The sequence below is a fragment of the Chelmon rostratus genome, chromosome 22 (assembly GCF_017976325.1).
Source record: "Chelmon rostratus isolate fCheRos1 chromosome 22, fCheRos1.pri, whole genome shotgun sequence".
Lineage (NCBI taxonomy): Eukaryota > Metazoa > Chordata > Actinopteri > Chaetodontiformes > Chaetodontidae > Chelmon > Chelmon rostratus.
Genome location: NC_055679.1, coordinates 17,332,897 through 17,358,148, shown reverse-complemented (window position 1 = coordinate 17,358,148; position 25,252 = coordinate 17,332,897). Strand labels below are relative to the sequence as shown.

Here is a 25,252-nt window from a genome sequence, read left to right as displayed (position 1 = left end):
ATGTGTAGATATCTCTTCAGAAATATTAGCTGAACGTCGTTGGAAAGCGTCTCAAGTTGCTAATCAGACTGTAAACAATGACCTGCGCAGATATCTGCTAGCCACACCAGAAGCCCCCAAACATTGGCTGTTGCACCCAGAAGCTGATTGGTAGAGCATGAACTTGAAACTTGGTCAGTAGAGGTGTGTGAAACAATAATGTCAGTTGCCAGAAAGTGTTTAAAAAAATCATGTTTTTCTGCAGAATCACACCAAAATCTGTGGTGCAAAGTGGCAAATCACTGTATGTGTGAGCGTCTGATCGACTGCAGACCTGATCTTTATCTCGAGCATCTGAGTCAGGACACAGCTTAAACTCTGCAGAATAATGATTCATCAGATTTAAAAGAAACACTGCACCACTTGTTTAAATTGTAATCGACATGATCAGACTCGACGGAACACGGATTGTGAAAATCCCTCGTGGAGAGTAAGGATGTGGCATGAGAGGCGAAGGTACGTTTTTGGCTCCGCGGGCCAGCGTGCTCTTCTCTGATTCGCCGGGTTGAAGCTCATATCTGATACACAGACAATCACGGTCCAGGTCAGCTGAGAGGTCAGCTGAGCTGCGTGTTGCCATCACCGACCGGGCGGCCTGTTTAACATGTCAAACTCACTCGCCTAATCTCCGCCTGCTGCCTGAAGGGATCCAACACACCTACTGGAGCAAAGCAGTCTCCATGTTTACATTAGATTTTAGCTGAAATGTTCCTTCTCAGTATCTGATTTGACTGAACTCGTAGCTGCTGTGTGCTAACAAGACACGTAACTGAATTAAATGTTCACTTCCAAAAATAGTAGTGAATCAGCTAACCGCGTCTTCATGCTAATGCCAAGCTCAGCAGAACGGTCAACTGCCAAAATGATGATGAATCTACTTTTTAAGGCAAAGCTGAAGCTGATTGAATGGATTTATAATGGCCAGATGTGAATTTGACTCTTTTTTTGTCCTGTTTTTATACTAAACACACAGAAAACAACAGATCGAACCACAAATGGTCGCATTTTTTATTTTTATTTCACACTCTGTTTTATTTATTTCTGTTTTTGTTAAATTATATAAAACCACAGTTGTGTCTCAAGAGGAGCTTTATCATGTGCATGATCTCAGCAGGCTGCAGATGTTTATTGCAAACTGGGTGCACGCAGTTTGAAATACGTAGGTGCAGGGAAGTGCTGGATCCAGTGTTTTTGGATCTTGGGCCTGAAACATCTGAATATCATATCGTCTGCTGCATTGACTGCTGATCATTGCTTGGTTTATTTCATCATTGCTGGGTTCACGAGATCATGTGTGCTGAGAATCACACCAGTTGTGCATCTGTGGCCAAACCAGTCGTTTCAGACCAATCGGCATCCTGTGAGGAACTACCAGCCGCTGTGTGTGGTTTAGGTGTGACGACAGCGAGAATGGCGCCCGCTAAAGAGGTTAGCGTGGATGCTGCTGTAGCCTCAGTTAGATCAGAGCTGGAGAGTGCTTCTCCCTACTGGCTTTGGTCACATGGTTTGTTGATCTGCTTCTGATTGGTTGAAGTTAGATGGTTCATCCGATCACCTGTATTTATTTATTTATTTTTTTTTGGAAAACGCCCGCCCTTTTCCACACAGTTTCCATGGATGACTTCTCAGAGTGGAACAAAAGTCCCTCAGGTTCATAGAGGTGCAGTGCTAACTCATTGTGGTTCAACTTGCTGCCAAATGTGCTGAACATTGGAGAATGTTGGACTGTTCAATTTGAAGCTGCTAAATTAAAAACAACCTAACACAGTGAAAGTTTCAGCAAACTAAAACACTGTGATGTGATGTTGTGTTGGTGCCTGAATTGAGGTTTGGAAATGGCGCCAGTGTTGAGAGACGCTTCGACCTGCAGAATCTCAAAGAGTCATTTGTTCTTCTGTCACAGCTGGATTGATTCCTCTTTGTGGGGATTTGTGGTTTACTGCTTTTCCTGCTCGTGCATTAGTCTCCAATTGCTTTACTGCGTAGGTCTTATTATTAGCTTGTCAGTCACATGTGAAGCGCGCTAACCTGCATGAAAGGTGCTATACATATTAAGCCTGATTGATTGAATGGAGGAAGGCATGTTTCACTTTGCATCCACAGAGCAGCTTTACTTCTTCAGCGCCTTTTATACTGGCTGTTTCCTCGTGGAGGCTTTCAGGACTTTTGTGCGTCTCAACATGCGTCCAATCAATTTCAGGATCTAAGATACTGTGGGATTATTGATCCGGCTTCTTTTAACCAGCCCGCGGTTGCAGCGAAGTGTTTTTCATGGCATTTCCCCCCCCAAAAGAGACCTCAGCCCGTTACCAAACAATTACAAGGCTTTGCCCCATTAACATGTTACATCACAGGAGAGGGCCAGATGGGCGAGAGCGGTTGATCCTGGATGCGAGGTCGTTATCCACCTCAGCTGACTCCACGTTGGGCCGACGGAGCGGCTGTCTGCCCCGATGAGGCTCAGGACGACGTTACAGTTTCTTACATCACTCGGAGCGATGAGCGTAATAAGGGCAGGATTAGAATATGTGGGTTTTATGAGCGAGCCTTGATGTCGGACAAAACTGTCTGCGTGGTGATGTTAGGGGCTGAGGTCTCTGGGGAAGCTAAATTGCCTTGTTGGTAAGTGGATTGAGTCACTGGGAACAGACCATGAATTCCCCAGAAAAATGTGATTCAGTAAAGTGCAGCCCTCGCCTCTCTCTCTCTCTCTCTCTCTGCCTGGACAAATTGAAACAGTGATTTCTCTTGGGCCTGCACACACACACACACACACACACACACACGTTGTGTTTGCTGCCGAGGCTGCTCGTAGCCCTCTTACATAAGCCAACCGGAGTGATACAGCACGTTTGCATTGTTGTAGCAGGAAGTCACGGGGCCATTTGTATTGTGTTTATTTCTAAGATGTTGGCTTTTTCCATTCAGTTGCGAGAGTGTGCGTTTGTGTGAGGCTTGAATGTGAACATCCTGTTGGGCTTGTAGTGTTCTCAAGAATTGTATAGCAGCCTCTGGCTACGGTGGAAACGCATTATGCTGCGCTGCATTCACTGCCGTGCAGATTTATCACTTTCTGTGCACAAGGACAAGCTGAGAGGCTGTTGTTTAGTGCATGTTGGGTTTTTTTTTGGCTGTTTTAAAGAGGTTAATTAATTTTACTTGATTATTAAAGCTGTGGCAGGCAGTTTATTTTTGGCGTCACTGGGCAAAAATAACCTTGCAGCACATTGTAATTCAAGTGGTCTGAGAGAAACTTGACTTCTGCACCTCCTCTTGGCTCTGCTTTCAGGCTTTAGAAAATCCAGTCCATCACGGGAGACTCTGGCCAATCCCAGGTAATTTCAGAGGGAGGGCGCTCCTATTGGCTGGTCTGGAAATGCAGACGCACGTGCACGTCCCTTCAGATGGTGTCTCAAGTAGACAAATCTATTTCTCCACTTTGTTTTATTGTTAACGTTGGAGGAAGTGAAAGTGAAAGCCTGATTCTGTGGTGGAAAATCCTGCAGAAAATCCTGCAACTTGTAATAAAACTTTGCCTACAAGGCGCAGAGTACAAGACACGTGTGGACAAGTCCCGGCTCCACGCGAGGCGCTTTGGGCTCATGGTGTTTGATGCCATGGAGCCGGGTCGACGAGTGGCATGATGACAAACAGTGGGGAGTCAGTTCAGAGGGCTGCCGGAGGTGTGGAAGCCTCTCGTCCAGCTGTTAGACGGCGAGGCCTGAGGTGCTCTTCCCTGGTGCTAGGAAGCAATGGAGGGGCGTCTTTGAGAAGACGAGTCGCGGTGAGAGGGACCGGGCCACGGCGTGGAGAGCGGGCCCTACGAGCCATGAGGCTTCTCAGAGCGACCGACTCCTTCTGCTTCAGCTTGAACTAAAACCAAGCACACAGCGTGAAACTCTGGACCCTGTAGATAGACATCCACGATGGGCCCCTCCCTGCGTCCACAGCTGCCCATTCTATTGATAATATTTGGGGCTTTAGTGATCATAATTATGGCTGCAGATAACAATTATTTCCCTATTAATTAATTTTCACTCCGTTAAATGTCAGATAATAAGAGGCCGAGGGGTCGTCTGCAAATGACCAGCAGATGTTCGCCATTAAATTACTTTTAGAATTAAGAAGTGGTTGTTTGCTGAGTGACTAGTTGTTCTCTTTTCCAGTTTACTTGCAGTGATGGTGACGCATTTTTCAGAGGTTTAACTGTTCTAGTTCAGTGAAATTAAAGGGGCATTCCACCATGTCAGTGCTGCAAGTTGACTCACAAGATACAGATTTAAAAAAAGGGTCACAGGCATCCAGTCAAAGTATGAGTCAAGCTCCAAACACAGAAAATCCGACGATTCCCAGCATGCAACTCAACTAGCATCATGTCTTCATTTTGCACCACCTGTTTTCTGTTATCAAGCTTAAGACCAGTTGATGCTGATGATACCATCAGTGGTGACGGCTGCTCTGTCATACTTCCCATAAACTGAGCGGCATGTGTCAAACTGACGGAGTTCCCCTTTAATCTATAAGTGTGCCGTCTCGTATGTAAACGTACTCTGAAAGCAGCGGTAGTCATCTCTGAAGAACAGTGTTTGGTCAAAATCACTGCTGTATGTTGAGCCATTTGTTCCACCGCTTTTTAGTTCCGAAATTAAAGCAGCACAGATTGAAGCAATTTCCGAAAAGACCGTCAAAACTATCGGCCTGAGCGACGACGTTCTTCATCAGCTCACTGTTTTCTGCCTGAGTTCGAACAGTTTTTTGTGGTTTTGCATGAAGGATCTTCTGTATTTGAATTAATCATTCATTTGAATCAAAATGTGTTGACGCCATGCAGGGGCCGAGTTTTTAACTCTTTAACGCTAAATAAATACAAACTAAGGATGTTTGTTTCTGAACTTCAGTTCCTTATATTTATATTTCATTTGATCAACTTTTGAAGGGCTTTAAATGAAAGTTCAGTTTTGCCCTCATTCCTGCTGGTTTTGATAATATTTATTGACCAAATTCGATCTGCTTGAACCAATCAGACAATCACACAGGCTGTAAACAAACCTCAACTTTTATCAAAAGCAAACAGAGCAAACATTAAACCTGTGACTCAATCAGTCCATAAACGTCCTCCCTGGCTCACCTTTGACCTGCTGTACTTGTACTGATTATCTGTGTCGGACTTACAACTGCACAACCGAGGTGCAAAAAAGGCAGAATATTCCTTTAATGCTACGCTGTGTCTCCGTCAGGTGGAGATCAGCCTGCAGAGCAGCTTCCAGCCCGGTATGAAGCTGGAAGTGGCCAATAAGAGCAGCCCGGACTCGTACTGGGTGGCCACCATCATCACCACATGTGGCCAGCTGCTGCTGCTGCGCTTCAGCGGCTACGGCGAGGACCGCAAGGCCGACTTCTGGTGTGACGTCATGACGGCCGAGCTGCACCCGGTGGGCTGGTGCACCCAGAACAACAAGACCCTCATGCCCCCCGAAGGTAGGAAGAACCACTTTGGTACAAGTTGTACCTGAACCCGGTCAAGGTTAGATCAGTGAGCAAATTCAGGTATCAGGCTGTCTCTGATATGACGGAGGTTCCTCCATCATCATGAATACAATGGGTCAGGAGCCAATCAGAAAAGGTTTTTAAGGTGGAGTAAAGTTAACGGTTCACAACACGTTTGTATTGGGACACGATGAAATAACGATTGAGGCCACAAAGATCTGTTACGCTTCATTAAAGGCTCATTATTTTCTGTGTTTTGGGGAAGCTAAAAAGAATTAGTACAAAACTAAGGTGAAAACTGTACTTAAAAACGACAAATTTGATTCAGTTTGAGGGACTCTGTCACATAATTTGCGGCTCCGTTTGCATTTACTCCCCTTTTTCTACTCAGTTCCTGGAAGTGGATCATTTTCTGAGCTGCTTGTTGCAGCAGGAACTTGTTTACTGTACACAAAGGTGGATAATGTCTTATAGACCCGAGAGCACTTAAAATCTGTGAACAAATCCTCTTTGTCTGAATGGAAATATTTCAGTTTCTTCTTCTTGTTCATCTGTTGAAAGTGGAGTTTTTTGGACTGTCGGTCATGTTGTGCTCTTATTGTAAAGCCTCAGAGGCAAATTTGGGATTTTTTTTAAGCAAGTAGCTGGGAAATGACAAGAAAAGTCCCCATCTGGACTTGAAATGGGAGTGTTCAGGTCGGCGACGTAACATCTGGGAAGCCCTTTTAAAACTTTTTCTGAAGAAAAACACTTTTCAAACTCAATCGGTAGCAAAAGAAAATGCTGACGAACACGTTTGTGCCTCGTGACGTACAATCGTCATGATTAACGGAAAGAGGATATAATCACGAGGATTTAATGTAATTTTATGTGACTGTGTGGACAAAGGACAAAAGGTCAGCTCATGGTTGATTCACTGCATTCCTTCACTTCACACACACACACACACACTAATGGAACACCTCCCATCTTTACCTTTCAAAGAATGCTTAAAGAAGCTGAGCGGTAAGACAGGTTTTCATGGCTCAACTGTCGTTTGTCAGACACATCACACCCTCGCCATCACATCCAAAGTCATGCAGCCTCAGCCGGCCTCTCCTCTAAAACATCTCTGCTCGAGCATCTTTCCCGGCCGACCTCAAGCTTTCCTCCACCCGTCCCTCTCACCCCGTCACAACGCTGCTGAAGCTCTCACGGCCGAGACGTTTCCACCTGCAGCGGCTCCTCTCGCCCTCAGATAGATGACTCACCCTCCCCGGCCTCGTTCAGACTATTTATTTTTCTCGACACTTCCCCGCTGATGGATAGCGCGCGCCTCCGTTGTTGTGGAGACGACCTGGATATGTTTCCACCTGACTCGGGTGTCCTTGCCCTCACACCGGCTCCATATGTCCCCTCCACCAACTTCCTCTTTTTCAGCATCGAGAAATGTCTGTATTCACCTCTCAGCGGATTCTGTCAAGCGCTGAAGCCAGGGAGCGTTTTCTTTGCTCGTTTTGTATTTTAGATCAACAAACACGATACGAGTGAAGCGTGTCTGCTACTATCAGTCGATCTGATGATGATTTTCTCAATGAATCATCCATAAAATGCCCCCAAGCCCAGGCCGACGTTTTCATATTGCTTGTTTTGTCCAACGAACAGTCCAAAAACCTAAAGATATTCAGCCAACAATCATAGAAAAAGAAGCAATTCAGCAAATGATCACATTTAAGTAGCTGGAACCAGTTAATTTTAGGCATTTTTTAGATTAAAGATGACACAAACGCATATTTCATATCAGATCCGTGAAAGAGTTCAGATCGTTCAGGTGTGAACTTTTACATCTATATCTTTACTTTGTGTTTACTTAGTAAAAGTTGTTCTAGCTCTTCTTTCTCTTCTTTCTAGCAGTAATCAAATTGTTGCCGCCAGGTGAAATTCACACGCAGTGAATTTCAGTGACGCGCAGCATCATTGGTTGATCAGATTTCTGTCTGCAGGCAGGTTTGAAATGTGCAAGAAATAACATGTAAAACGTTACACCCAAAATTAGTAAAGCCACAAACAAAAGAGACACGCAAACGTGTCCAGATGACACCTGAGCGCGTTCACCTGTGTGCAGCATGTTTCAGCCTTCAAGAGACTGTATCACTGCCTGGATTTTGTGTATAGAAACACATTTTGCAGGAGAAAGATCACATGATCCTCCATCAGTTTAGAATATTCTGTACAAAGCAAGTCAAAAAGCAGCCAGATAAGATTGACATCATCTCAAAATGACTAAAAAAAGTGCTTTTATGGGGGAAAAAACCTGAAAAATGACTTCAACTCCTGCGTTCGATGAGATGTTGTTTGTTTTACTTGATCGTAAATTGGGGAAAGTAGCAGCAGCTGAAGTCCATAAAGAAAGTGTTCAATTTTAGAGGAAAATCTGAGCTCAGAAACAGTTTGCAGCCTCTTCCTGCTCCTCTCAGAAGGCTCATACATGTTAGATTTTCCCCTTTTTGTCTTAATGTCGATGGACAGCTGACATCGCTACATGTTTAATGATGCAAACTGAAGCCTAACTCATGTCATGAAGGCAGCTCTATATTCCCGAAAGGGGCCTCTGCAAGATTCTGTCAATTTGTGAACACGACCCCAAAAAAAGTACTTTGTAGCTCCATTTCAAGGCTTTGCATCATGTTGTGCACATTTTCCTGTGTGTGTGTGTGTGCGTGCGTGTGTGTTGCTTAGTCATCTGGAGTGTAAGAGCAGAGTGTGTTTTTGAGTGCTCACACCTGTGTCACAGTTACCTGTTTTATTTGTTTCCTTTTTGTTTGTTTTTTGTCTCTCAGATAACGTTTACCTAAGAAAAGGTAAGCAGCTCAAACAGTGCCTCTGACTAACTCGCCTGCATCGGCTCGCTAGATGCTAACATGAACTCCACACTGTGTCAGCGTTAGCCTCAGAGCTGCATGTGCAGTGTGCTTCCTCCTCCTCCTCCTCCTCCTCCTCCTCCTCCTTTTTTCACCCCACTCTGCAGGAAGTGACCTCACAGCTCAGTTGTCATGCCTTGCCTCCTCTTGCATGTGACTCCTTTCTAGCTGAGTGAGTGTGTCTTAGAGTGATATCACACACACACACACACACACACACACTGCTGCTTGGGCAAAGCTGTGCTCGTATGATAAGTAGTGCAAAACACGATGCTTTGATAAACAGACGTCCTCTCCTGTGCAGCAAATGAGCAGAAGAATGGCACCCGTCCATTAGTGAAGTGGGGAAAGGTCACGAGTTGCAGAAGTGCTGTGTGTAAAATGTGCTCGTAGCAGATAAAATCAACGTGTCACCAAACCAGCCACAAACATGAAGAGCTGATGCATGAAGTCTACAAAGGCTCGCTGATAATGAGCCAATTTAACCAGTTATTTTTGTTATTTATCCACTTCTTATGAATTATTTGAGCAAGAAGTTAAAATTACATCATGCAGGGTGCTTTGTTGAGACATGCTTGAGAACAAGTTTTGGAAAATTAAATTCAAAATGAGATACTGATAATAATAAGTTAAGGCTGCTACAGTGCTGCTTCCTCTTGTTTTTCTTCATTTTTCTCACTGTGTTGCATATCTGTTATTCCGTCTTGATGTATGGATGTGAGTGGGTGGTGACGGTTAGGGATGTGAGGCTGAGGCTTTTTTTGGCCTGTGATACGACAGAAATACGATCATGTGAAAATATATATGTATATAACATGTTTAACCATTCAGTAATCTCCTCTATACCATCATGTGTTGACAAAGTGTTGAATCTCGCTCCATCCTCGCTGTGAACCACTGAGCCTTTCAATCATGACACTATCACCTGTTACCAATCAACCTGTTTACCTGTTTACATTCTACAAATACAAAAACGTCTCAAGTAAAAGGTTTTTTTTTTAAAGTATTAAATTAGTGTACAAAGAACATTTTACTTTTCTTTTTAGAGTGTGCAAAATAATAAAAAAACAAGCACTTGTGGATAAAACTATCAAAATCATTTAAGTTTAAAAGCCTAACAGGCCGGTTGCTACAGGACAAGTTAATATGATTATCATAACATCATGCATTTTTAAGATTTTAAGGATCTCATCAGTGCTAGATACGTAAAGCCAAGAAGAAATCGATGAGAAAAACTCGTCTTATCTTTAGTGGTATCTAGATAAGAGAGATAAAACGTTCTGTCCCTGTGAAATCATGACTGTTCACCTCCTTTGTATCTGGAGGAGGGCAGAAAAAACAGCAGCAGAAACATCTCAGACGCTGATAAATCAATCAATAATCATAATGAATAATGATTGAACTGACTAAAACATATCAATTAGGGAACGTTTTTACCTGAAACTGAGCTTCAAGAACAGATTTAAGAGAAAACTGATTTTTCCACCCTTCAGTTTAAGGATGCGTCTGTACCAAACAGGCTTCTGATTGGCTGCTCAGTAGCACACGGAACAAGCAGCGTCTCCCCTCCCACTTTGGGAGAGGGTGCAAAACCTGAATTCAGCTCGATTTAAAACCAGTGCTCCAGTTGGACGAGCCGCCAAACAAACACGCCTAAATCCCTCGCCAAACCCGCTGCTGAACGCTCTCAGCTCCTCCACTTCAGGTGCTCGTCCGCCAACTGATGCGTTCAGCAAAGCCTTTGTGTTCATCAAATCGCCGGCCGGATTAATCAGCGGCGCCGTGAGCACTTTTGCGTCATCGGCTCATTTTTTTAGAAATTAAAAAGTCATTTGAAAGACGGACGAACAGGATAAACTCACCTACAGTACAGCACTAGAATATTAGCTGGAAATGACTCATAAATCAGGCGTGGGAGCTCATTTCATGCTAAATTACACACGTACACGTTTAAATGAAGATAATGATAAGTTCTTGTATGTTTACTATAAAGATGATATAGGTTTTAAACAGGAAATTGCATTAATGTGTTGAGGAGTAGAGTCAGATAAATCTCCTCCTCTGCGAGCCTCTGGCAGGGACTCCAGATGGTTCAGTTCAGACAGCGTTAACAGATCCAGACGGGGGAAATGTAATGCAGCTTATTAAACATATTAATGGTATTTTGACTGTATATGAAGCCTCGGGGTCGAGCTCCGCGAGGGAAGCTCGTTCAGACTGAGTCTCTCATGTGCACGAATACGTCTGCGTGTGTGTAGCCCACATTCATCCATTCATGTAAAGAGCCTTTTAAAGGCACATCACAAGTTTGGTCATGTGGTACGGTAGCCGCCCGCTGAACAGATCCCGACAGAGAGCATTTGCATAATGAATTCACCACACTGCTTCCTGCCAGAGCCTGCTGGAGATGATGCTCCGAGATAGGCCGGTCCCCCCGCTCGCTCTGTGTGCGCCGCGCTGTTTTAACGACAGCATTACGGCGAGAAAAACACGGAGCCGCTCCGGTTTGGCTGTGGACCCTGAACCCTGACGCGTTTTTCATAGAGGGATCCGGAGCAGGAAGCAGAGCGCTGGAGTTAAATGTTGGATCTCACCTGATAGCACGAGCACAGCTCTGTATGGAAGTGCCGCACGTTATCAGGCGTTTGGCTTTAATCACACACCGCGAAGTGATTTCAGGATCCAACTAACGTGATTTCATTATCAATTAATGTGACGATTGTTTTCTTGATTAGCTGAGTAAATGTCACAGGGCAGCAAATGAGAAGCTGTGGCCAAAGACTATTTTGGCTTTTTCTTTGCGACTCTGTGATTCGTTCTTTTACTTGTGATAAGGAGAGACGACGGACAGGTTTGCTTCGTCTCGCAGCTCGATGGGAGAAATTGGAAACCTTTTACTCACTTAACCCAAACTTTTGCATGCCACCAAATGGCCATTTTATTAGGCACACCTGTAAACTCTCATGCAGTCCAATGCAGCAGCTCAGCCTTTACACAGATAATGTTCAGCTTTTACTGCCATTCATTTAACTGTATGTTTATAATTGAGGTTGTAGTTTGCAGAAGTGCTGAACTTTATTATTAAGAGGGGGCTCCAGTGCTCTGCAGACTCCATTTAAAGCATACAGGTCTGTATGTTTATTACAGGTTGTATTGGATTCCATAAACTGTACAGGTGTACCTAACAAAGCGGCCAGGGAGTGTTTCCAGTGTGTTAAAAACCTGTAGACCTAATTCTGACAATATTCTCAATATGAAAAGAATAATAAGAATCATTTTCATTTACAAAGTGTAGTGAACGCCATGCACCTGCAGCCCTGCAGGTAATCAGATCACACAAACACACATTCGGCCTGCTCTTCCTGCATGCATCTGATTGGCCAGTGCATTTTGTTGCAAGGTGACATGTCATCAGTCGAGTTCGATGCTGCGTCTGAAGCTGAATGGCGGTCAGACAGACAGACAGACAGACAGACAGACAGACGGCTCATTTCGGCGACCTCCAGATTTGCATGACCTCACAATTTGAGTGTGTTTGTACGTAGTGTGTACGAGTGTGTGTGTGGGTGTGTTGTCCTTTTTTGCATCATCAATTTGGCTTCATATGTTCACTCCTTTTTTAGTGGCTTGAGTCGTTTTTTTTTTTTTGAGAATCAAAGGTGCACACACACACACACACACACACACACACACACCTTCCCTTCATGTGCGCTCTGCTCCCCCGGGCCTCTCCAGCACTCACCGCAAACACATCACCACTGTAATTCACATTTACACAAATTGCTCTAATATCCCCTGCCCCGCCATGAGCAGGGCTATAAAAATGTTAACAACATGGCGCCTGAGAGTGTCCGGGTGTAACTCGGCCAAACACGGCAGCGAGGCGTCTCTCGGTAAACGCACAGATTGCACTGTGTGACATTTCACATGCGCCGGCGTGCTGCACTCATTATAATCACGGCCTGTTTGGAGAGCCCGTCAGTTGAAACGCGAGCAGGTGATTGTTTGAGTTGACTTGGCGTTCTACCCTCGTGCGTTCAGGGCTGTTCATCTCCATGCCAGCGCGTAATGACTGGATAAGACAGAGGGGGAATCAAGCGTAATTTGCCCCCATTAACTCTGATTAGAATCTGTTGCACTGCTGTGATCGCGGCTAAAAACACAGAGACGGTTCTTCTTCTTTAATTATAGCATTGATTATCTAAAGTAAAGCTTTTAAATAAGCCTTGTGCAAAGAGCTGCGATTGTTTACGGAGCAGAGGAGCCAGCAGAATATGCAAATATCAGGTTTCATACATGTAAATTCATACAGTATTTATTTTTTTACTGCCAGATATTTGCTTGAAGACTTCAGCCAGCTTTGGTGCAGCCCGAGCCTCTGGGGGGAGGAGGAGGAGGAGGAGGGGGAAGGGGGAGAGGGGGGAGGTTAGCTCTGAGGTGGTGTGTGGAGGAAGAGTGGGGGTGTTTTGAGGATCTCCTCCCTCAAGGTTAATTATGCACTTATTGTTATGTGAAAGTCAGGCTTTCACCTCTACGTGTCGGCTGCCTTTGGGATGGAAATGAAGAAAAATAGATTATTTATATGAAAAAGCACTACAGCATAATGAAGCTGCCAGCTGGGGGAGGGAGACGGGTGGAGAAGGTAAGAACGAGGGCGAAGGAGGTTGCATGTTTCAGCTTCTGCTACAACCATTCGGCTGAGCTTTAAATGGCTTCATGACTAATCTCGGCAGGATCTGTAAAAATAGTTTATCTATTTCTGCACAGTTGAGATCAACACAGGAGTGTGTGTGTGTGCGTGCGTGTGTGTGTGTGCGTGTGTGTGTGTGTGAACTTACAAAGTCCAGCAGCAGCAGTAAAGAAAGAAAATAGTCTCACAGGAGAAAACGCTGTTATTAAATAGGCGCACAGAGAGCGGCGAGGCCACGGAGACGCTCGCCGTTCGCGTTACCTTCACACCAAAATAATTTGATTTGCTCGCCAGCAGATTCCAGTCTTTGATTCAGGCGGGACCTCTGGAGACCGGAGCCACGAGGGGACTTATTGATTTGGTTTCAGAAGTCAATTATGTATTTAAAATCGCGAGCAGCCTCCGTGGAGCTAGCTGTCTGTTACGTTTAATCAAATCTGGGTTTTAAAGAGGGGTGAGAAAAGCTGTAGCCTGAACGTTAAAGCGTGTTTCTAAGAACAAACTTCAGCTAATGTTCAGTGAGCGTGGACTGCAGAGAGTGAATGAGTGCCTTCGGTTTCTGTGCCAGAACAGTCTGACAGTCCTTTCCTGATATGTTAAAGGTTAGAGCTCCAAAACTCCTGCAGGTTACAGTTTCACATGTCTGGGAAGCTTTCTGGGAATATTTTGATGTGTAATTGTGTGTGTGTTTTAAGATTGAAAACGTTTTTGTTGTTTTTTTCCTCTCAAAAACCACAACTCTGTGACTGCATCGCTCACACTCATCTGCCAGTAAACTCAGGCAGGACAGAAAACAAAAGAGACAGAGAGAGAAAAAAAACAAGAAAACAGATATATTGTGTTTGATATACTGTGCATTTCTGAGTGTTCAGGTGTAGTTCAGTGACAAAGACGCTTCAGGAAGAAAATTGAAATGTGAAGTTTAAAGGTGGAGATACACTTCAATGAACGAGAGTGAATCTAGAAAAGTGTGAACGCTGCGTAAAACAAATGAAACCAGAATCAATCATTAACAAATAAACTGACAGCAGTGTTCTGAAGTGTTCCTGAGCTCATGTAGTTTATCCAATCATGAGTTCACAGTGTTGAACCTCGCTCCATCCTCGCTGTGAACCACTGAGCCTTTCAATCATGATGCTATCACCTGTGACCAATCAACCTGTTTACCTGTGGAATGATCCAAACAGGTGTTTTTGGAGCGTTCCACATCTTTCCCAGTCTTTTGTTGCTCCTGTCCCAACTTGTTTGAAACATGTTGCTGCATCAGATTCAGAATAAGCAGATATTTACAAAGATCAATGAAGCTGATGAGCTCAGACATTAAATATATTGACTTTGTGCTGCTTTCAGTTGAGTTTATGTCACAAAGGATTAGCAAATTATCACATTCTGTTTTATTCGTGTTTTACACAGCGTCCTAAATTTTTTGAATTCGGGCTGCAGGACCAAAACACGTCCTGTTCCGAGCCCGCCAGCCTACAAAGGGACACCAGAGGCATCATTAATCATTTAAATATGGATAATTACCCTATTTCCTAATTATGACTCACTACCTCATAATCACAGCATCCGGTAACAACAAATTCTGTGAACTTATTGGGATATTTTACTCATATTTCCGCTGCAAACACTTTTAACAGACAAAATTACAAGCTTTATTTTGACGGCTGAGGTCCTTTCTCATAACCATGAGATAATAATTAATTTCCACACAGATAAGGCCTCCAGTGTTTTCTCACTGCTGAGAGCGGCGTGCTGCTGTAGGTAACTGTCGGACAGCCTCTCCTCGAAGGCAACACAAGAAGAAGAAGCAAAAGCTTGAATACGTAACAAACATTTTTTAATGATTTCACAAACTGGCTGGACATTATTTTAAGTACTTCCACTAATATAAACTGTTAACTTCTTTCCGAATTAAAAACAGCTGTTTGCTGAAGGTTTGGAAATGCAAAAATAATCCAGATAAGATCTTCTAACTTGACTGAGCCAAACAGCTTAAATCCAGAAGCTGTTTTCATGATGAGCGGTGGCGTGCTTCAGTGTATGGACTGCATTTCACTTTCACTTCAGCTTGATGCTAATCGCTGCCGCGGGCGCTGTCAGTTCACACAGCGCGTTGTAGTCATTCTGTAACTGTGACTCATTTGGCAACGTTTCAGTGACTCCAACAAGTGTCTGAGTTTGTGGAGGGGTTTTCTGTGTGTGTGTGTGTGTGTGTGTGTGTGTGACTAGCAGGAAAAACATACAGGACGCTGAAGGCCGCTAAGCATCTTCCTTGAATTCCTTGGAATGTAATCTGTATTTTGGGGGAGGGGGATAAACAGGAGGCTGATATCGCGAGTCAAAGGCAAATGAAAAGATAGACAAGCGCAGGAATTAATCAACACTGTTGCACTGTGGGAAACAGGAAGCAGACAGAAACCACATGACCCCATGCAGATCTGCTGGAAGTTGTGCGTTTGCAAATCCATTATTATCACAGATTAAAAGCAACGACTGGGCCTCCTCAGGGACAAAAACTCTACGTGTCTTCATGCTGCAGGTCAACATTTTGTTTGCACAGCACTGAGCTGTTTTTCAGCATCTGGGTTTAAGTCAAACCAGGTCTCAAGTCGCGTATTAAGGGGAAAATCTAACAGGTTTGTGGATGCTGATGATGAAACAGGAACATCTGCTGTCAAAGCTGAGTTTTTCGGACATGACTGAGTTTTCCACAATTTAGCACATCAAAACTTGAGACTGAACATTTTGCCTGTCAAATCAATTTCAAATCAAGTCACAAGGGAGTCGAGTCCCAATCAGGTTTCTGGTCCTCAGTTCCCGACACGGGTCAAAGTCTTCAGTCGTGGATATATTTAGAATCACTGTTGGCCTCTGAGTCAATACAGTGTCCTCACAAGTGACCAGTTTATCAGTCTGTGTTTTCATTTGAGTCTTCTTAATAGCACTCTGTGTATTTTGGGGAGAAAGTCCTAATATGACTTCACTTAGGTTTAGCTAATGCATGTTTTTTTTTCATTCATCGTCTATCTGCTAAACTTAATTTTTTTTTGGTATCTGCATGTATTTTATTATTTTAGGATTATTCAAGATGCTGTCTTTCCCACACGAGTGCACCAGATCTGGTTCTTAGACCCGTTAGCTAATATACAAAGTATGTCGTTCAAATTTAGAGAGCGAGTAAGAGAGACAGCTGAACGAGACAGGCCTCTAATTACTGATTATATGTCTATTCTGTGCCACGAACGCTCCAAAAGATGCTTTATTCAATGCAGCTGCATGAAAAATTAATGATATACATTAAACAATGAATGAGTGCCCTCATCTGTGCAGCTGATCTGCTGTTAACAAGCCATACAATTTATCCAGTTCCAGAGTAGCCTACACACTGCAACACACTGGGACAAACTGCCACAATATTTTTTTAGACAAAGGAAGGAATAACTACCTTTGCTGAAGATACAAGTTGGGAAAAATAATTTTTGTCGTCATTTTTAATGGAGTCTGGAGCTGATTTGCCACCACCTCACTTTATCACGTGCAGGGTTTGCTCTGGAGGACAGAGATCTGATATCAATGAGGATGATTAAAAACACGTTAAAAATACCAGACCACATTCTGAATACCTCTGGCAGGGTCACCTGGATGAAACCTGCTTCTGTTCCCACCACTGATCTCACATGTCTGCACAGAAACAGCCTCTACTGCCCTACAGACCAAAAGTTTTAGCTTTGTTTCGCCTGCCTACCCTCTGTTATTCTGCACAGTAACATTTAAATATCACCATTCAGTACAATGTTGTTCATTGTTTTCCATTTTGCTGTTTACGTCTGCAGAAACCTGCCACATGTGATGTCTTGTCTTACTCTTGTTTTGCATACGCACGCCTGAAAGAATATTTTATATCAGCCAGGAATCTGAACTGAGCATTAATGTTTGCAGCGTGAATGAAGCCATCAAGGCTTCAGAGGCTTTTCCAGGAAAAAAAAAAAAAAAACACTGAATATTTGAATTTTTTCTCACATCATTTGCAGAAATATTTTTTGAATTCATTGTTTAAATACTTCACATTTGCAGGTTTAATTAAAAAAAAACAGTACGTGCCTTGAAAAAGAGTAGAAATGCTGTGTGCTTGTGTGTGTATATGCATGCACCGACTCATGCACGCTGTTCTCTGGTGACGACACTTGACTTTAATTAAAAATTTACTGCGACGCAACAACACAGCAGCGTGCTCACCTTCCACACTTCGATCGTTGCCGTGTTTCTCAGTCCTCGGCTCTGTGTTTCTCTTTGTTCGCAGCCATCAAGGAGAAATACAGCGACTGGACGGAGTTCCTCGTTCAGGACCTGACCGGCTCCAGGACGGCGCCGGCCAACCTGCTGGAGGGGGTGAGTGTGTTCACAGTGAGGGCATCTCATTGAGGGAGGGGGCGTAAATTACGTAACAATCGAACTTTTTGTACGTTCGAGTTTCTTCTGGCTGAACGTGCTTGTTGACAGAAGAGAAGAGACAGAATTTTGAGCTTAATGAAGCTGCTAAATAAGATAAATAAGTTTGATAAATAAGAATAAATTCAGGAAGATTTTCAATGAATGTGGATGTTTGGACACATTTTGTTTTTTTTGGCTCTCAGCAGGTGAATTCAAGTGTTTTTGGTTAATTGGTCTCTTTTGATTGTGACGGTGATAAACAGTCGAGGTTCAGATCAGAGATGAGATGATCTGTGTGTCGAGCCGTCTGCGGCGTCCGAATTGACGATGATTGATGGAAACTCTCTCTGTGCGTCTCTCGCAGCCTCTCAGAGGTAAGAACACGGTGGATCTGGTCGTCGACGGCTCGGTCTTGGAGCTTCAGGACGTCTCGGACCCGTTCCTGTACTGGCCTGTCCGGGTCGTCCAGAACGTGGGAGGGAGGCTGCGTCTACGCTATGCCGGCCTCTCCGACGACCACCAGGCTCAGGACACCTGGCTGTTCTACCTGGACGTCAGGCTCCGCCCGCTCGGGTGGGCTCTGGAGAACCGTCTCGACTTAGAGCCGCCCACAGGTGACGACCGAACATCCTCACGGCGTTTTTGATTTACCGACGACCTGAAGCGGCTGCAGGGTGTTTGAGAAACCTAATGACGCTTAATGAGACATCTTTCTTGTTGAGCTCATTGGTCCAGACTTCATTACTACAAGTTGGATCCATTTTGGGTGTTTCTGAAGGCCAATGCAAACACTCACCCACTGAAACTAAAAGTGGAGATATTAACAAAAACTTTTATCAGGACTGTTACTATGTTTATGTTCATCATCAATTAGTCTATTATTAATACTATTTTCTGGATGACCAACAGTCAAAAGTCCATTTCAGTGGAAATTTAATGAAAGAAACAGGAGTTACAGCAAAGTAAGAGCTGTGATTAAAATCCCGACTCCTTCTCCTCAGGGCTCCGGTCTCTGAAGAGCGCCCCCGACTGGCAGCAGGCTCTGGAGGACGCCCGACTCGACGGCCAGAAGAGCCCGCTGCCGCTTGAGGTGTTCAAGGTGAGTCACTATCATTCACACACATTTCTGCTCTTCAGAGTGTGTGTGTGTGTGTGTGTGTGTTGGCACAGAGCCAGGCTGCAGGACTACCTGGCTGAGTTGAGCTGTGTTCTGTTGCCACTGTTAGCTCTATTGTCTGCATCTGATTTATGAAGTGAAACTGGGATTATTAATAGTAAAGACGTATTTTACAGGTCTGTGTTTTCTTCATAATTGTCTTGCATCTTTCCGGGAATGAATTATATAATCTGATAATAATTGTAGGTAAAGTGGGAATGTCCTTCAAAGAAAAGCTCAATTTAAGCCTAAATAAATATTCATTTATTGTTAATTTATTGGGATTTTGGTCTCCCTGTGCTGCATGCTGAAGATAAATTTCACATTTCTGCATGTTCAGCTAAGAGACTTGAGGTTACACTAATAATTAAATGGAACTTAACCAACTGAATGCGTCTCTTTTTCCCCACAATTACCACCAAATTACAAAGTTAGAGCTCGGAAACTTCAAAGGAAATAATGGACCAATCAAATAAAGCATTGTAGAATAAATCAGGATTGAACTGATTTAAGTCATAGGGGATAAAGTCTTCAACCATGTTGCTTTAATAAGGTTGCACATTTGCCATCGTTTGCAGATCCTCTACATCAAACCAAACGCTCCTGAACTAGAACGACAGAAACTAGAACACAGAAGCAGGCAGAAAACACCATCCACAGGTGGAGCTGACAGAGCGCTGCACCAAAACTGACGAGGCAATATTTGTTTTTATTTAGAAAATGATTTCCTGAAGAGTCTCGAGAGGAAATTGTAGAGTTGTAATCTTAATGCTGAGTCAGAAAATCACTGTTTTGTCAAATCAGAACTGCCAACTCACCTTCAGTCTGGTACAATGTGTCTGTCCTGATACAAAGCTAAAATCTAAAAAAGTGATACGTCTACATTTCCTGTTAGTTTAGAATGAATAGAAGGAGAGGAGTGGCCACATGGCTCGTCAAAGGAACAAATTACAGAAAAAAGCAATAATTAATATTGATTTGGCCTAACGATCCCCACCAGATGATTCTTCATCCGCCTTTTCATTAACTGCTAACGTGGGAATACCGCTTTGCCTCATTCATTACGTGCCCACCCGGCAGGGTCCGCATGACCTACATTGTCTCGCATGTGTGTGCATGAAGAAAAGTGGAGCACATTTGTCTGAAAGTCTTGACTTTACTGTGTCAGGACCACGTAGACCTGCCTAAGCACTCCTACACTGCGGGGATGAAGCTGGAGATGGTTTCTCCGTGGGAGCAGCTCCAGATCTGCCCCGTTTCTGTCGCCAAGGTGAGCCACGCCGAAACGCTCCGAAACAAAGTCTTATCACAAATAAACAGATCGAGCGGCGCCTCCCTCCAGCGCTCCTCGGCTGCCGTTTGTAAAGTGGCATTTTTCACATGCTTTTGCCAAGAACGTAACCTTGTTCCTCAGGTTTTTATCTCATTTGGGTCCCAGCGATGCTGACTTCTGTTGTCTCATGTAGGGAGATCATTGCATCATTTTTCTCCGAACCCAAGTGCAAGGTGGGTGATTAAAATGTCTCGTTAGAGCGATGTTTAAAACTTTGTTTCTTTTTCAGGTCTACAATGAGATCTACTTCCAGGTAGCGCTGGATGAGCTCTCCGTCGACACTAAGCCGCGGTTTGTGGTGTGTCACGCCAGCTCGCCCGGCATCCTGCCCGTGCAGTGGTGCCTGAAGAACGGCGTGGGTCTGGAGCGGCCCCGGGGCTACGAGGGCCAGGACTTCGACTGGGCCGACTACCTGAAGCACAGCGGGACAGAGGCGGCCCCTGACGCCTGCTTCCCTGATGTAAAGTCCTGATTCTCATCTGACCCGCTGTCCAGACCAGGACACATGTGGTCCTGATCATCAGAGCTGTTGTTTACGTTCAGAATCTTCAACACTGTTTGTGAAATGTGTTTTAGAGGCAGAATTTAAGTCCATGCACACCCACACAGGTGTTTTAGGATAAGACGGTCCTGACAGTGTGACTGCTGTCACGTCTCACGTCTACAAACAAAGCAAAACACATGAAATAACACATGTTGTGGCCGAGCAGATAAAAAATTAATACAATGCCAGCGGTAACGTTAAAGCTTGAAACATGAGAGCTGTGTCTCTGCCTGCATTTCTTCTGTTTACATCATATTTAGTTCCTTTCTTCTAATATTTCTTAATGCCAGTGTCTTAACACCTTGCACTGAGCATTTTGACAAGGTTTTATTTTATAAATCTATTATTATCTGAATAAGAGCCTTCCAGGTGAAAATCAGGATTAAATCAGCCTAAATATCTGTAATGTGAGTCCAACTTCTGGTTATCTCAGGTTAGATCATGTCCTAGCTGTAAAATAAACTCTCTCTCTCCTCTACTCTTTCACTCCTGTGTGTGTGTGTGTGTGTGTGTGTGTTCAGACATGGCAGAACAGAGGCTTTGCCAAGGACATGTGGCTGGAGGCGGTGAACCCTCGCCGGCCAGCGGAGGTGTGTGTGGCTCAGATCACACAGGTCAGAGGACGCCTGCTGTGGCTCCGACTGGAAGGTACAGACGTGTGTGTGTGTGTGTGTGTGTGCGCGCGTGTGCGTGTTCAGAGGATTAAGTGTCGGAGGATTAAGTGTCAGAGGACTCCTGCTGTGTTTCAAAGTGAAGGTAAAAAGGAGTGTGTGTGTGTGTGTGTGTGTGTGAGACAGCTCCCTAACCCCCTCCTCTCTCTCTGCTGTCTACCTGTCTCCAGGTGTGGCGAAGCCCCTGTCAGAGTGTATCGTGGACGTCGAGTCCATGGACATCTTCCCTGTCGGCTGGTGCGAGGCTAACACTTACCCTCTGACCCCTCCACTCAAACCTGTCTGTATGTATACACACACACACACACACACACACATATTCACTGGGAGGTGACAGCTGAATTCAGACTCTTTTTCTGTCTTTTCTGCAGGCCAGAAGCAGAAGAAGATAGCGGTGGTCCAGCCAGAGAAACAGTAAGAGCTTCAGACGTTTATCAGTCAGAACTTATCACAGGTGGACTTGTTGACGGCGGTTTGTGCAGGTGTATGCCGAGATGTTTTGGAGTTGAAGCTGCGCTGAAGCGTTTCATGCAGATATTCAATCGGGGGCTGCGAGCTAGCATCATTAGCCTGAGCTGCACAATATACAGACAGATTAATGTAAAAAACAGCATGTGAATCATGTGTTATAGCCTTCGCAGTCACCAGAACCAAACACAATTCAACAGTTATACATTTAAATGACTAATTCGCTTTGTAATAAACAGTAATTTTCAGAGAAAAGGATTTTATTGATCAATCCTCAGTCGTAGGGAGGGTATCAGGTCGGAGTGTTCTGATTAAATATTGAAGCATCCGGTTTCATGCTTAAAGTCAGTGTTGACATTTTCACTGTTTTACAAATGCAGGTGTTTTGAGCTTCCTAAGCATAACCAGTGTTAATTATACATTATGTGGCAGGAGCAGCTACTGTGTGTAAACCAAATGAAATCCAGTGATGGTGAACACTTCAGATATATTTTGTGTCGGCAGTACACAGATAAAAACACTCCCTGTTTATGAGAATATGTTGCATTTATTACAAATCTTGTTCACTAAAGCTCGGAATAGTCGACACAGAGGTGGACTGGTAGCTGGAAAGGGTGCCGGCTCACCTCTGGGGCTGTGCCGACCCCTAACCACTGCCTCAGACCAGACATTTTACTTTATAGACCAAATGATTAATCAATTAATCGTGACAGATGCATCGATAATGAAAATAATCATTAGTTGCAGCGATTGTAGATATAGAACAAAGGGGCAGAATGGCCATTAAACCTTGATTATGTTGCCGTGGGACAGTTCAGAACTCTCAGCCTGATCCATTTAAAACACTTAAACTGAGGCTTAATATGTTAAATTGATCGTAACTGTTTCTCTCAATCCTCAATCTGTTTTCCAAGTGTTGAATGAAACGTGGCCACATGCAGCCGTCAGATTAATCGCTGTGAACTAACCACAGCCGCCGTCTGTTTCGCTTCAGCTCGGTGGGAAAACAGTTTCACGCCCTTTGTTTTCTGTCCTTCTACCTGAGAGCCAGAAAACTCAGCGAAGGTTCCTTCAGAAACCCCCCCCCGGGCTTTCCTCCCTCTCTGTCACTCGGCAGCCGTTAATTGAAACAGTGGCTTTTTAGAGCAGGAATTGCTTTCCCAGGGCGCTGATTGATTTTGTTGACAAATGACATGTTACACCGCCGGCTGGCAAACGCAGCCCCGGGAGTTCGGAGGGGGGAACGGCGGTCACAGGGCAGCAGAAATATGAGGTCTTCGGCGGCACTTTGTCATCTAACCGCTAATTCCATCTCTCACCTTCAGGGGAATCCTTTTATCAATAACCCCCACATTCCCCCCTGCGGCTCTCTAACCCCCACGCCTCTAAATCTGACTCTAGCTGTTGTGAAGATCGATCGGTTAAGTGTGCGATTATTTGGGTGCTCTGTTGTTTCCTGTCTTGATTACATTAGTTGGATCATTTCATTGATTAGTTTGACGGTATTGATCGCCTCTTCCTGCAGGTTGGCTCCGTCCCAGCCGGTAGAGACGACTCCCGTCTACCACTGCCAGCCCGTCACCACAGATCCAGGTAATCAAAGGCCACGTTCCACATGATTTATCCCCAGTAATTAATGCTAATGAGCTGTTATGATGAGAGCAAAGGGGGGAAACCCTTTCTCGCTCCTCAGAGTCTGCTGCTCTCGTAAACATCTCCAGTTTGAAACACAGTCTTTAGTTTGAGCTTTAAGAGCTTCATCCTGGTTTTGTTTATGTGTTAACTCTCTGAACTCAGAGCAGTTTCTGGGCGTTTTCATCCTGTCACATTCTTACTCGCTGTGGGAGGAACTCAAAAATGTCTCCTGTGCAGTCGAACACAGTCATTATGCCATAAATCAGAAAAATAGAAAAACAAGGTTAATTTACTTGAAAAATGGAATCTACATATGCACAGTACTGTACTGCACTGAGCTCTGTGTAAGCACAACCTGCAGTTCCATTGACTTCCACTGAATTTAATTATTCGAGGCTTCCAGTCGCGTTGACAAGCTTAGAAGTTTGTTGTAGGATCTGGTTCTTGGTGCTATTTTAAATGGGATATTTTGATGAAATAGCAATATTTTAAGGTGGCATTTGGTTTTTTTTCCTGATGGAAGCTTTCATAGCACGCGATTGGTTCAAGGACCATCGGAAATTTAAAAATCTGATGATAATTTCTGTATTTTCCAGTTTCTGGCTGCGATTTTGGGGCCTTTCAAACAAGATGTGACAGAACATTTACGACAATGCTCACGCAAGATTTGGCAAATAGTGCGCAAAAGGGAACAGATGAGTGTTTGTTGCTCTCTCACAGGCTGCATGAGCGACGATTTTAAACTTGTTTTGCCATCTAAGGCTTAATTAATAACCATTATGACCACTCCAACACAACCGCTGCTCAAAGTCTTGTTTTGATGATCTATACTAGCGTCCAGAAAACTGGATCTGTCCCTCTTTAGATCAGATTCTGGGCAGGTGACTAAAGGATTTACACTCATGCTATGAGTTATCATTCTAAACTTGTGCTTAAACGTGCGTGAGGTAAAGTCATTAACACAGAGTACTGAAATAACACCTATAAATAGACCTTTACTGTAAGTAGCCTACGAATGATGTAGTCACCTCATAAATCATCACTCTCTTTCTCACCATCATGTTTTTTTTTTAACCAAACTGCGACAGGAAAGATGATTTTTATAGCCTGATCTCCTCACTGATCATGGGAATAGTATTCTTCTAAAACTATAAATTGCCTGCAGTTACTCGGTTTCCTAAACCAATTTTCTTTCTTTGTGCAGGGGAGATGATAATTAAGTGATAAATTTATCACAGCGCTCCCAAAAAGAGACGAGCATTTTGTCTCTCTGCATATTTTACCTTGAGCAGTTCAGGCCAGGCTGAAGACAGAAATGTTTAACAGTTCAACCGAGTGTTTGGCAACACAATCCAAAGAATATGTCAGTGTGTCCACATGTAGGTGATGAATGTTGAGGTGCAGAATAAAGCTGTTGGTTATTAAAGAGCAGCTACAACAAGATGAAACTTGTGGCGGTACAGTTGAGTTGAGTCTCATTTCCTCTTTAGTGAAGGTTGTTTTTTTCCGACAAAAATATCCACAAATGAAAAACATTTCCTTATTGAAAGGTGCTGCAAAGGAAATCCTCATCTATCACTAATGCATTAGAGAGCGCAAACATTTCTCTGCTATCAGATTCGACTGTAGCTGCGCTGGGACTGCTCCGTCTGTATTTGGCCTGTTGTCAGCTGGAACAAGGAAACGACACCCACCAACAGCAACACAGAGCCAGAGCTGCAGCATCTTTTTTTAACCACGTTAAACTGTTCTGAATCAGTCTCTTATTAAAGAAAATGCCAGTTTTTTCACAACTTGAGTCGTATTTTTTTGTAGTTTTCTATTATTTAACACGGCTTTTGCAATGAAGTGCATGTGGCAGCCGGACACACAAGCAATCACACAGGTTTTAAAGA

The 25,252-nt window shown here is 43.9% G+C and overlaps 1 protein-coding gene across 3 annotated transcripts in view; it reads left to right on the top strand.

Moving 5' to 3' along the window:
- Positions 1 to 25,252, top strand: part of sfmbt2 (Scm like with four mbt domains 2) — a 45,162-nt gene that overhangs the window by 10,747 nt on the left and 9,163 nt on the right. For 2 of the 3 annotated variants that reach the window (XM_041963879.1, XM_041963882.1), the window contains exons 4-14: positions 5,277 to 5,517; positions 8,346 to 8,366; positions 17,420 to 17,508; positions 17,915 to 18,164; positions 18,552 to 18,649; positions 19,875 to 19,976; positions 20,269 to 20,499; positions 21,105 to 21,231; positions 21,425 to 21,538; positions 21,626 to 21,668; positions 23,248 to 23,315. In XM_041963879.1, the coding sequence (XP_041819813.1) occupies positions 5,277 to 5,517; positions 8,346 to 8,366; positions 17,420 to 17,508; positions 17,915 to 18,164; positions 18,552 to 18,649; positions 19,875 to 19,976; positions 20,269 to 20,499; positions 21,105 to 21,231; positions 21,425 to 21,538; positions 21,626 to 21,668; positions 23,248 to 23,315 (1,384 nt within the window). The remainder of the gene's footprint in view (positions 1 to 5,276; positions 5,518 to 8,345; positions 8,367 to 17,419; positions 17,509 to 17,914; positions 18,165 to 18,551; positions 18,650 to 19,874; positions 19,977 to 20,268; positions 20,500 to 21,104; positions 21,232 to 21,424; positions 21,539 to 21,625; positions 21,669 to 23,247; positions 23,316 to 25,252) is intronic. The other variant, XM_041963880.1, reaches the window with a different exon arrangement.